We start from the raw sequence: 13,650 nt of genomic DNA, 5'->3' as shown, positions 1-13,650 counted from the left end.
GCATGAACTGAAAATTAATCTTAAGAGTTAAAAATAGATGGAAGTGGATCCACGAGATCTTACGGAGGAAGAGGACATTGAAGATCGAACGTCCAGCCCTTACTGTGATCATCACGGGCTTTAGGGTTGGAACACCACGAGCAGTTAGTCACTACCACGAACCCCTGTGGGTGAAATCATTCTGATGACCATTCCAGGTTTGTGCCTGTTAGAGAAATCGTGATTGCCTTGCCTCTGGGGGTGAGCACTGCTCCTTAGCCTCTGCCACAGCAGGATTTCATCGTTGCCTTTCCAATCAGGAATCCAGGTTCAGCAGCAGCATCAGTCACCTTCATCCAGGGGTAAAGGATGGCCACTGCTGTACTTGTGAAGGATGCTGACCTTTCCTCACCCATGTGTTTTTCCCTGTCCTCTGAGACCTCCCGTAGAACACGCCATGGAACGGGTTAGCTGCTCATAGGTGATAGCACTCCACAGACCTTTCTCAATAAATCACTGGATTCTTTCTTCCAAGTGATACCAATGAATTGGTGACATCGCAGGTTTATTAAGCATAGGCTACTATTGAGCCAAGGTTTCAGATAACCAAACAACAATTAGAACCACTTTCAGATGCAAAATACCTGGATTCTGGTATATTGAATTCAGAGTCTCTGGGAAGTGCACACACATCAATCAGTTCAGGCTGATCTAAGTTCTGTTCTGGAGTTCCCGTTGTGGCTCAGCAGAAATGAATCTGACCAGTATCCATGAGGATGTGGTTTCAATTCCTGGCCTCACTTAGTGGATTAAAGATCCGGCATTGACTTGAGCTGTGGTGTAGGTCACAGACTCTGGATCCTGTGTTGCTATGGCTGTGGCACAGGCTGGCAGTTGTAGCTTCTGCTCAACTCCTAGCCTGAGAACTTCCATATGCCTTGGGTACAGCCCTAAAAAGCAAACAAATAAATAAAATTATGTTCTTTTCTCCATGTCTAACACCCTTGGAATTATTCCCACACATATTCTACAGTGCTTTGTCAGTAAATTTAACAAAGCCTCATCTCTTGAGGCATTCTGGGATCTAACTCCAGTTGTGAGTCTGTGGTCAGTGAGAGGTGCTGGAGCTGGGTATGAGAAGAGTTGACATCCCCTTGGAAAATGACTGACGTTAGTGAGCCTTTAAACCCTCAGTCTTCCAATCTCCCTGTTAAGGGAGTTTCTTTAGGGCTTGGAGTTTCAATGTATAAAGAATAAACCTGGAGGGAAAGGGTGAGCACCAGGCCTGTAGTGTATTCCCGTCTATCCAGGCAGGCTCAGAGAGCAATGAATGACCTCAGTCAAAACTCTTTATACATATGCCAATAATCCAACCTCCTGATAAACATACTAAAGATATTGATTAGCCAAAATGTAATAGAGGGCCTTATCTATGAAAATGTCTAACAGGATGTAACCTGGCCTATCTGGGTTGCTTACTTTAAATAAACCTGGAATATACAGATTTGCAGGGTTGGAGAAATGGCTGGCAGGAGTTATGTAATTAATGGGATATATAAGAAAAGGATGTGCCTTAACCCAAAAGATTCCTGGTGTGAAGCAATGTTTCCACATACTTTGCTCAAAACACACCTCACATTTTAAATCCCAAACCAAAATGTATCCTAATACAATAACGGAAGGACCTTTTAATGAGCAGCTGCATTTGACAGGATCAGATTTCTCTGATAAAACAAGAGAGAATGCTTTATCTATACCTTATAATTGCCTGTATCCTTTCAATCATTAGCTTAAGATCACAGAATCTCATGATTCTTAAGCATATCTGTTGCATTGCTTTTGGTTTGCTTATTTAAGTTATTTAAGCTTTTTGCATTTATATGTATCCATGTGTAAGAGAGATTGGCCTGTCCTTTTTCTTTATTGTAATGTCAAGAATACTCAAACTTTGTTGAGTATTACAAAGTTAACACTCAGACTTTGTTGAGTTTGAGTATCAATGTTTTGTTGGCTTCAAAAGACAGGTTAGAAAGTGTTCCCTCTTTTTCTATTCTCCGAAAGAATTTGTTAAAGGTCAGAAATGTTTCTTCCTTAAAAGTTAGATAAATTACCCATTGAAGACAGCAAGGCTTGTAGTTATTTTGTGAAGTTGAATATGGGTTTAGTTGCCTTAAGAGATTCATAATTATGGAAGGGAGGAACCAAGCACTGTCAAGAGGGCAACACAGATGTAGGAAAACTATCCACTTGAAAGGGAACAAGTTATGTCTTCTTGGTCTCAGTGTTCTTTCTTTATGAATAATATATGGTTTTCTGGCCAGCAGATTTTTTTTCATCTGCTCAGAAAATATTTACTAGACGCCTACTAAGTTTCAGACATTCTACAAGGCAGCAAGAATGTGATCATAACCATGTACTGTCCTCGAGCTCACGAAGCTTATAATCTGTTGGGGAAAACGTAGAGCAAAAGATGGCTACAAAATACTATTTACCTGAGTTGTATATAGAAAGTAGTGAGTATTTGTGATGGCCATTTTTGAAACTGAGTGAGATATGCCAAACAGTGTTGAGGGACCAGCTGAGGTGGAGATGATAAATTAGTAAAGGCATCAGACCAAGTTGCTATGTAGTTTTTCTCCAGCCATGCTGCACAACAAAGGCTTGGCAGCAATGAAGGTAAATGATTAGATCCATATAATGTTGAAGGATGGCTAGATGAAAAGGATGAGGAAACGAGGTCCCCGAGATTGTGGAGATATGAGCTTTCCAAGGACAGTTCTGATTCAAGCCTAGTGCCTGGAAGTCAGGATATTCATTTTGTTTTCTCAGATCCTGATTCTGCTAGTGGTTGGAATATGCTCGTTTTTTTTCTGGCTCCTATTCACTTACTGGAAAGAGAGGTGGCTCACCATTGGGCTGTCCCTGCAGGTAAGCATCATCCTTTGTTCTAGCCCTGTCTGTCCAGGTATGCTCAGCCTGACTTTTGGCTTCCCCCAAGGTCTTCGCTCCCTACATACACCTGGGCAGCATATCTATGATGGTTATGGTCGCCTGGCCTGTGGCCTTCTACGTGATCCATTTGGAAGGAGAAGGTATGTCACGTGGGTGGAACCTTGCCTGATCCTTTCAGCTCTGGCTTCCCTACTTTACTCAGCACAACAAGCGTGGTAGATAGCCAGCGCAATACCACCCTGAAATTCATGTAGCTTGTTGCTCGGACACGCTCCTTCTGGTCAGACTCACAACCCTGCATGGCCCGGCATAGCATTCCCCTGACCAAGCAGTCCTTCCTCTCATGAGGGATTCTCCTACCAAAAGAGAATTCTCTGTCCGTTGTTACACATTGACTGTCTCGAAATGGATTGGAGTGGTTGGCAAGAGGGTGGAGGCAGTTTTAATTTTATTTGACAAGGGATGATAGAAGTCACAGTTCTTTAAATATTGTATTTAAATGTTATTATTTTCTACTCAAGAACCAGGTGCAGATATCCCCAGCTACATCATAGTACTTTAAAGCAGGCCCCCTCGAGTCCCGTCACATCTGGGGACCTGCAGCAGCAGAAGAAATGCCTTCCTCTGCCACTGGTTTCCTCTCCAGTCTTTGCCCTAATACCACTGAACCAAATAAGAATCGAGCTGTACACCAAACTGTTTTGAGAGTGGAGTGAGAGAGCAGTAGGATCTTCTTTTACCTATGTCTCCCTTTTTGGACTATGGTTAAACAAATAATGCTGGCTTCCTGACTTGTGTGAGGATGCAGGCAAGGAAAAGACGTGTTGCATCATGTGTTTGTACCCCTGTGTGTGTGTAGGTGGAAGGTGAATGTTAGGAAATGTTTCTGGGTGCAGGAACTTAAAGGGGACAATAATAAACTCTTTTCATTTTCTAAATTTTAGCTAAAATCAGAAGATACAAGATGACAAGTAACGAAAGAAGAAGAAATAAGATGTGTAATATGATCACAAAGTTGAGAGGTTAGAGCTGGAGATCTAGATTTGAGAGTGACATAGGCGGTAATTTTTAAGTGTACAAATGGGTAAAATCCTCACAGGTCTAAAATGGCAAGTGTGTGTGTGTGTCTGTTTTAGAGACATGAAGGGGAAAGAGAAATTCCTCCTGTTTATCAAGGAGCTATGATTAGTCAGCGCTGTCACGGCAGCTCTGTGAGGCAAATGTTAAGAGCAAGATAGGTCCATTTTTCAGAAAGAAGGAAATGAAGACCCAGAGAGGTTATGTAACATGCCCTTCGTTACACAATTAGAAAGGGGTAAAGTCTGGCTTTGAACTCAGATTTCTTTTCAATTAATGTCCTTTTTCTCGCTGCCTGAACTATAGCAGCATCTTAGGCTAATCGTAAGGGCTTGCAGGCTTTCTCAGAACTAGCCAAACTACTCCTTCTGAGAAGGCTGCCTTACCATTCTCTCTCCTTCCTTTCCTTCCCAACTCCTGTACAGTTTTTTGCCTCGTAAATTTGCATTTGTGAATAATTTTGAGTTAATAATAACACATATTTTATAGTCCTTTACTTTCAAATCACTGAAAGAATGTGAGGATGTGACAGAGTAAATTGTAAAGAAGTTGAGACTAAATAAGTGAGTCCACAGATTCGTTGAACTCACGTACTATTTACTAACTGTTGCTTGGGGGTAGTTACTTGCTTGGAATGGTTCTCTATACCTCTTTTCCTTTTTTGGTCAGTTTCCCCTCCTTCCAACTTTTTCAGCTCTACAAGTGGCTGTTGTATTGCCTTTTTTCCTTATCCTTTTATGTCTCTATGTGGTGCCCTGGGGGAATCATTCTCCCTGCATTCAAGAGAAGGATAAATTGGGACCCAAGCCGAGCTTCTTTGGACATAGAGGTGCACCCATGGTAGGTCTGAGCATGATGCATGTGGGTGGGTACAGGTGTGCGTGGTACATGTATGGTCGAGAGAAGGGCATATGAGAACCATAGGAACCCCTCTAGAAGTAAAGGGTTTCACCTAGGATAACAGTAATAAGGAGGTAAAGGTAGAGGTTGGCCTTGAACCCAGAGCACCTCATTCTCACTCCTTTCTCTTTATTGTGCCCAGTGACATTGCCTCAGATGAGCAGAATCCCCAAATCAATTTGGGTAGAGAAGAATGGAGGCAGGCTCTTTGAAAAAAGAGCCAAGGGAGCCAGACTCTGCTTGCTAAAGTCCTTTTGTTACTGGGCTCCCTCTCTACCCTAAAAGGGATGTTGGCAGAACGGACTCTGAGATTAAGGGCCTCCTGTCCTTTTCTTCCACAGCTGGGGCCTGAGAATACCATGATGTCCTTTGAGAAAGCTGTTGAAGAAGGTGCCTTCGGGCTGGAGAGTGATGTACACATAAGGTAGGAAAGCAGGGGCCAGGGTGGGAGGAGAACAGACCAATACCAAGGAAGACTCCAGCCTGGCCCCATTTATAGGGAGGGCAAGTCCTGGGGAGTTTCCTGGTGTTCACACGTGCATCTGCACACAGCACACACACACGAACCACTTCTCCTTTACGAGCCATGCATCTGACCCCTGTATGATCAGATACCCTCTGTGGAGCCTCACACACCATTCAAATTTGTCCCGGCCGCATTGCAAACCTGCTTACCACTTATCCCCACGCCCTCCCTTAGCAACCTATTGAACCAGTGTTCCCTGGGCACCTATTGTATACCTGCTGTAAATCCCTCTTCTGAGTGTGGGTTAGGAGCAGATGAGTGAGATCGAGTCCTGCCTAAGAGCTGCTCCCAGGCAGTGAAGGAGACATGGCATGTTTACAAACAAACCCAGTGTAAGACCATTTGCGGTGAGTGCCTCCCAGAGAAGAGTAAGTCAAATGCAGTGGAACCTCAGTGGAGGAGGAAGAGGCCATCTCCTAGTCTGAAAAAGATCTCTGTGCTCAGAATTGTGTTTGGGTTGGTCCTTAAAGGAAAAATACAATTTTACCAGCAGAGATGGAGAAAGAGGAATTGGGTTGTTTGTTTTTATGTACTTTAGATTTAGAAGCTTCTCTGTATAAAGAATCTCGATATTAATCCCTGATCACATATATGATTGGAAAATATTTTCTTCCGGTTTTCAGGTTGCCACTTTGGGCTGTCATTAAAATTTTTTTTTAATATCATGATTTTTATTTTTTTCCATTATATCTGGTTTACAGTGTTCATTCAGTTTTCTATTGTACAGCATGGTGACCCTTTTACACATACATGTATAGATTCTTATTTCTCACATTGTCCTGCTCCATCATAAGTGACCAGACATAGTTCCCAGTGCTTCACAGCAGGATCTCATTGTGAATCCATTACAAAGGCAATAGTCTGCATCTGTTAACCCCAAGCTCCCCACCCATCCCACTCCCTCCTCCCCACCAGCAACCACAAGTCTATTCTGCAAGTCCATGATTTGGAGAATAGACTTGTGGTTGCATAAAAGTCTTTAATTTTAATTTTCTTAAAGCCAATTTGTCTAATTTTTTGTTTGTTTTTGCCTCTGCCTTTGTTGTCATAACAAAAAAAAATCATTGTCAAATCCAATGTCAGGATTTTCCCCTTATATGTTCTTCTAAGAGTTTTAATATTTTATTTTTTACCTTTACATCTTGATCCATGTTGAATTATTTTTTGCATATGGTATTGGGTAAGGATCCAGTTTCATTCTTTTCATGTGACCATCTAGTTTTTCCAGCACCATCTGTGGAAAAGATTGTCTTTTCCCTGTTGAATGGCCTTGTTAAATTCATATATATATGAGGGTTTGTTTCTGGGCCCTCTGTTCTTTTGATGTTTGTATTTACCATTCTTGTTTGATAACTGTCACTTTGTAGTAAGTTTTGAAATCAGAAAATGCAAGTCCCATAGTTTTGTTCTTATTTTTCAGGATTGCTTTAGCAATTTGAGATCCCTTATGATTCCATATGAATTTTTAGAATGAGTTTTTTTATTTCTTCCAAAAAAGTCGTTGAGATTTTGTTAGTGATTACATTGAATCTGCAGATTGCTTTGGATAGCATTGACATTCTTAACAATGTTACGTCTTCCATTTCATGAACTTGGGATGTGTCTCCATACATGAATATCTTCATTTATTTCAGCAATATTTTCTAGATTTCAGTGTATAAGTCTTTCACCTCCTTGGTTAAGTTAACTCTTCAGTGTTATTTTGTTAAATGGAAGATAATGCAATTGATTTAGTAACTTCCTTTTCAGATTGTTCAATCTTAGTGTGTAGAAATGCAGCTAATGTTTGTGTGTTGACTTCATATGCTGCTTTACTTAATTCTTTTATTGGTTTTGTTTTATATGTTTAATTTTAGGATTTTCTATATATAAGATAATAAAAACAGAGGTAATTTTATGTCTTCAATTCCAGTCTGGATGTTTTTATTTCCATATGTTGCCTAATTTCTCTGGCCAGAAATTCCAGGACTACTATGAATAGAAGTTGCAAAAGCAGACATTCCTGCTTTGTTCCTAATCTTAGAGAAGAAGCTTTCAGTCTTTCACCATTGAATACAGTGTTCTGGGGTTTTCATGTTATGTCATTGATTATGTAAGGGTAGTTTCCGTCTATTTCTAATCTGTTTAGAGTTTTTATCATGAAAGGGTGTTGAATTTTGTCAAATACTTTTTCTGTATCAATTGAAATGATCATGTGTTTTTTAACTCTTCATTCTTTTTTTTTTTTTTTTTTTGGCTTTGCCAAAAGTTCTACAACACGTGGAAGTTCCCAGGCCAGGGATCAAACCCATGCTAGAGCAATGACCAGAGCCACAGCAGAGACAATACCAGATCCTTAACTGCTAAGCCACCAGGGAACTCCCTTCTTCATTTTATTAATATGCTACATCACATTGATGGATTTTGGTATGTCAAACCATTCTTGCATTTTAGAATAAATACCACTTGATCATGGTTTATAACCCTACTAATAGACTGCTGAATTCTATTTGATGGTATTTTGTTAAGGATTTTTGCATCACTGTTCATAGGGGATGTTGTAGTATGTTTTTATACTTTGATTGGTGTAAGGGGTACCTTAGACTCTGCTCATTTTTCAACAGTCTATTTAAATTCTGTCCTCAGATTCAATGACTTATATTGTTCTATCTTCAAGTTCATTGATTCTCCTGCGTGGTTAAATTTGCCTTTAAATCCCTCTAGTTTTTTGTTTAGTTCTTGTACATTTTAGCTCCAGAATTTTTTTCTTATTTCTTTTTAGGTTTTTATGTATTTATTATATTTCCCTTTTGTTCATATACTGATTTCTTGACTTTATCCATATTGTCCTTTAGTTTTTTAAGTATCTTTAATATTATTGTTTTAAAGTCTTTGTCTAGTATATCTCACATCAGCTCTTTTTCAGGGAGTTTCTGTTGATTTATTTTTTTCCTTTGAATGGGCTGTACTTTCCTATTATTTTATGCCTTGTGTTTTGGGGAATTAAAAACTCAACAGATTGTATTACAATAATCTTTAATGTGGGTATGTGTATGTGTACTCTTATATTTATCCTTCTTGGTATTCACTGGTATTCTTGGATATATTGGTACATAGTTTTTATGAAATTTTGAAGATATTTTTACCTTCATTTTCTCAGATTTTTCTTTTGTTCCTCCTCTCCTCTTAGGACTCCAATCACATACATACAATACTGCTTGATATTGTGTCACAATTCATTTGAATAAATTATGTTCCTGATTCTTCAAATTCACTAATTTTATATAATATATAATAGCTAATCTGATAATTTCAGTGAAATTTTCATTTCAATTGTCTTCATTATGTTCATGTTTTCGTTTATATCTGTTTTATACATCATTTATTTTTATGTTTTACATAATTTAATATCCTTATTAATTCTATCATCTATTTCACTTCCAAGTTTGTCATTATTGAATAATTTCTCCTGCTTATGGCTACATTTTCCAGCTTCTTTACCTGTCTGGTAAATTTTGTTCACATGCTGGACATTGTGATTTTACCATGCTGTGAAAGAATTTTAGACTTTGTCTAGCAGGCAGTTAATTTAATTGAAGATTAGTTCAATTCTTTGGAGGCTTGTTTTTAAGCTCTTTAATGGAGGCTCTAAAGTCGCTCTAGTTCTCAATTATCCTCGTTCCAAAGATGTGGCCCTCTGGAGTCTCTAGAGAATGTCTGCATAATTATTGAGGTCTCTCCACCCTCACTGGGTGGAACTTGATGATTCATACCCCAATGTGAGCTCTCCAAATTGTCTTAGAACTTTCTGGTAATTTTTCTTTTCCTCAAGGTTGTTGTTAGCATGTGTCATAGAGTTTTCTCTGCAAGGATACACATTGATATTTAGCCATACATTCAAGGGGACTCTTTTTTTTTTTTTTGTCTTTTTACCTTTTCTAGGACCACTCCTGCAGCATATGGAGGTTCCCAAGCTAGGGGTCTAATTGGAGCTGTAGCCGCTGGCATACGCCACAGCCACAGTAACGTGGGATCCGAGCCACGTCTGCAACCTACACCACAGCTCATGACAATGCTGGATCCTTAACCCACTGAGCAAGGCCAGGGATCAAACCTGCAACCTCATGGTTCCTAGTCAGATTCGTTAACCACTGTGCCACAAAGGGAACTCCTCAAGGGAACTCTTTACATATGTCTTTGGTATCTTTTTTTGGCATAGCTTAATCCTCTGTGGAACTCTAATTCACAGATCCTAGCTGCCTTGACCTCTCCTTCATCTAATATCTTTCTGTTCATTTCAGTAAAATAGCTGGGTCCCTTTTAGGTTTTTTCTCCTAGTGCTACAGTCAAGTATTCACCTATAAGGAGTAATGCTAGAGACTATTTCATTTTTTTGCCTTGTCTCCAAGCCCATCATGCTGTGCTTCCCATTGTCCATAGACTGAAAAATGTATTTCCCTATTTTGTCCAGTTTTCTAGTTGGGCAGAGGCCAAGTTTCAACCCTTTTACTCCCCCATTCTCATTATGGAGTTGTCTTCATAGGTATTTTAATGAGAAAGAAGGAGAAATTTTCTTAAAAGCAGAGATGTTTCAAGGTAAACAGCAAAAAACAGAACCAAGAACTTTTCCAATAATACTATCTGATGTGAAGAGTCTAAAGCCAGATAGACTCAGGGAAGGTGTCTGGATGGAAAATGAGTCAGAGCAACATGGGAAGATTGTCTGTGTGCCTGTTTAGTATGGCTCTGGGAACCACAGAGCCTGGTCATCCCCATTCCACTCACCTTACTCTCAGGTCACTATTGTACCTACTTTCTTCTTCATTCTAAAAAGTCTATGGATAGGGAAGCTACTCTTTCACCACAAATAATATGATTATTACACACCACAAAAGATTGACCCCAAGGGCAGAAAAACATTGAAATCAAGTCTAAATTACTGGTCCTTAGTCCTTTGCTAGGATTTGGGAGGAAGTAAGGAACCCTAGCAAGATTCCTGATCGTGATGTGATTTCTGAGAACCCTACCTGCCAAGGTGAGTGCATTCAGCCTATTCACCCCTTCTTCTATTTTCCCCCTTCTATCTGCAGTATGGATAGAGTACCTTTTCTCATGCATGATTATGACCTGAGAAGAACAACCAATATCAGGGAGGTCCTGCCAAATGCCTCCCTCAAGCACCCTGGCTTTTTTGGTTGGTATTTCCTGTCGACTCTGAATGCAGGCAAATGGTTTTCTCATTCATGGGTAAGACACATTCCCTAGGTCAAAAAACCTTCATTGAATCTCTCTCTTTTACAATGCCATGTGCTGCTCCTAGAGATAAATACACTGTGTACAGTGAAATTTTGATGCAAGTGTGAGTGGTTCTTCCTGAGAGAGCTGGAAAACACTTCATGCAAAGCTCTCATTTGAGCTGGAAGAAGATTGTTGCTAAGGGGAACGGTGGGCAATGATAGTGGTTTGTTTCAGAGATTACAGTACACTGGAATAAGAGAGGATATGGTGTGTGTGTGTGTGTAAGAAGGAAAGAAAGGATGAAAAAAAGAGAGGCAAAAGGGGTAGGGAGGAAATGGGAGATAGATTGGAAGAAGAATCATGGAAATGTTATGAGGAGATTACAGCATTGCTTAAATAACAATTTTATTTTTTTTATTTTTATTTTTTTATTTTTTTGTCTTTTTTTTGCCATTTCTTGGGCTGCTCCCTCGGCATATGGAGGTTCCCAGGCTAGGGGTCCAATCAGAACTGTAGCTGCCAGCCTACGCCAGAGCCACAGCAACGCAAGATCCGAGCCGCATCTGCGACCTACACCACAGCTCATGGCAACGCCGGATCGTTAACCCACTGAGCAAGGGCAGGGACCGAACCCGCAACCTCATGGTTCCTAGTCAGATTCGTTAACCACTGCGCCACGACGGGAACTCCAAATAACAATTTTAAAAGTTTGTAATTATCCTGAGTATTTTAGAGTGGGTGAGACAAAAGCTCAGATTTGCATGTTATAAAAGTCAAGTCTGCCTTCTTGAAATAGATGAAAGAAAACATTACAACTTACGTTTTCCAGGTTATCATATGTCTAGAGGGAATCCATGTGACCTAGATGTTATCAGTTAGTAATGTTCATTTTGAGCCTTTGATTTTGACAATAAACATCTGAGCAAGGGAGTTCTCACTGTGGTGTTGTGGGTTAGGATCCAGCATTGCAACAGCTGTGGCGTAGGTCACAGCTGCAGGATGGATTTGATCCCTGGCCTAGGAACTTCCATATACCAGGGGGGTGGCCAAAAAAAAAAAAAAATAAGAGCAGGGCAGACAGCAGGCATTCATATTGCCAGCACCTATGGTTGGGGGTCAGGTGTAATAATAGCTCTCTTATCAGGTAATTGTGTAAATCTAACTACCTTATCTACTAAGAGTGGAATGGAATTTTATCTATATTTGATGTTAGAGGACTGATTCGATCCTTTTTCATGTTAAAATAATGACAAGTAAAGAATTATGTAAAGATAGATTTATCCACTTCAAATTCATTTTATTAACTAATGTTAACCTAAGGGATAACTAAACGTTGACTTGTACTTACTGTATTGCCTCAGAATACTTATTCTCATAAGAGTACATAGCTTATAAATGGCTCTTTCTGTGTGTGAAAATAATGGGATCAATCTGATATTCCAGGTTTCTGTGTATGGGTAGGCTCTATATGTAAGTCTCATCATACAGGAATAAATAGATACATACAAATCAGAGATGGTTCATTAGAATGTATATATTGGATTAGTTAGTTATAGGTAATGTTTTGGCAAATGTGTTTTCCAGATGGAAAGGCTGTTAGTATCCAACATGTAACATATGGTTCCAAAAGTCTTACTTATTGCAAGTGGTGGGGTAGACTGTGTTATTGTAGTAAGTTTTTGTGGGTTTTTTTAGTTTTGTTTTAGCATATTTAGGTGGTTTACTTTGCAGTGTTTGGTTATGTTATTACTCTGGCTACTGAGGAGTATCCTGAAATTTTGGATTCAAATATGGTCACCTAGGAGGCTTTATTTTTAGGTTTGATTGCAGAGCTTTCATGATGTGTGGTCAGAGGTGGTCCAAGTGGTGTGGGCACATGATTTAAAAGATTTGGATGTTCGGATAACTTTCCTAGCGAAGAAAATGGTTTTATTTGGGAAAATTATTGCAGGTTGCTCTTCATTTGGATGGGTATAATTATGGATCAGTGATGGTGGTGAGTTGATGATTATTTGTTAGTATGTTTGTTATTCTTGAGGTTACTTGTGAAAATTAAGTAGTTACTCTGATTGATAATTAAATAAAAAGGGATACAAAAGTTTTGGGCATTGTCCCTGGCAACTTAGCTGAGTTCTTGCTTCCCCAGCAAAACCAGCATTTCTGTGGAACATTTTTATATCCTTTTGTGAAAGTGAAAACCTCAAATTTTCACAAATATATAATTCTCACGCACATTGTGAGCAGAGTATGAGTTTTATTTAGCACAAAACCCACTCAAAAGAAAAGTGAGAAGTCAACATGCAAGTATTTAGTGCAACAAAGAAATTGCTGAACTTACGTTACTAAATTGAATGCAAACCTTATATGTTAATTCAGTTCATATACTGTATAATATTTGCTATTATAACTTCTACCTTTGGAGTTGTCTTCTCTATCAAAATTCATTCCTACCTCTACTGGACAAAAATCCTTTCCACTTTTATCAGTTTTCTACAGGCCAACACCTAACTTTATATAGTCTAACCCTAATCAATAGTAAATAGTGATTCAAAGTAAGGAACATTTGGGAGCTCCTGTTGTGGCTCTGCGGTAACAAACCCAATTAGTATCCATGAGGATGCGTGTTCAATCCCTGGCCTCGCTCAGTAGGTTAAAGGATCCAGAGTTGCCGTGACCTGTGGGGTAGGTCACAGATGCAGCTCGGATCTGGCATTGCAGTGGCTGTGGCGTAGCCCAGTGGCTACAGGTCCAATTCGACCCCTAGCCTGGGAACTTCCGTATGCTGTGTGTGTGGCCCTAAAAAGACAAAAAAAAAAAAAGAGTAAGGAACATTCCCCTCAGAGTCAGATTAACCTTAGGTGTGCTTGTTAAACCATGTGCTTACCATGATATTACAAGCTCCAGCAGTCACCTTTTGCCTTATTTCTAAGTTTTAAATAATTTAAGTCTCTCCTTGTGGTCATAAATAAATCTGTAAATTATGTAGAGGCTGGTCTCAT

General features: G+C 39.5%; 1 protein-coding gene across 29 annotated transcripts in view; it reads left to right on the top strand.

The window, feature by feature from the left end:
- The window catches only part of LOC100524885 (glycerophosphodiester phosphodiesterase domain-containing protein 4-like), a 116,687-nt gene that overhangs the window by 47,462 nt on the left and 55,575 nt on the right, over positions 1 to 13,650 (top strand). For 6 of the 29 annotated variants that reach the window (XR_014814742.1, XM_084975325.1, XM_084975330.1 and 3 more), the window contains 6 exons: positions 2,809 to 2,907; positions 2,978 to 3,071; positions 3,876 to 3,953; positions 4,703 to 4,848; positions 5,250 to 5,332; positions 10,504 to 10,660. Coding sequence is in view for 25 of the 29 variants with exons in the window: in XM_084975325.1 (XP_084831451.1) it covers positions 2,809 to 2,907; positions 2,978 to 3,071; positions 3,876 to 3,953; positions 4,703 to 4,848; positions 5,250 to 5,332; positions 10,504 to 10,660 (657 nt within the window). In the remaining 4 variants the exon portion in view is untranslated. Of the gene's footprint in view, positions 1 to 2,808; positions 2,908 to 2,930; positions 3,072 to 3,875; positions 3,954 to 4,702; positions 4,849 to 5,249; positions 5,333 to 10,503; positions 10,661 to 13,650 lie in introns of all 29 variants that reach the window. The other 23 variants (XR_014814743.1, XM_084975332.1, XM_084975333.1 and 20 more) reach the window with 6 other exon arrangements.

This window comes from Sus scrofa, chromosome 9, assembly GCF_054392235.1.
Source record: "Sus scrofa isolate SSC_HxYL_T2T_F1_AM1 chromosome 9, Sscrofa_HxYL_maternal_Yorkshire_Landrace_v2.0, whole genome shotgun sequence".
NCBI lineage: Eukaryota > Metazoa > Chordata > Mammalia > Artiodactyla > Suidae > Sus > Sus scrofa.
Note: the sequence above shows the minus strand (reverse complement) of the source record. Positions and strands in the feature narration are given on the sequence as shown.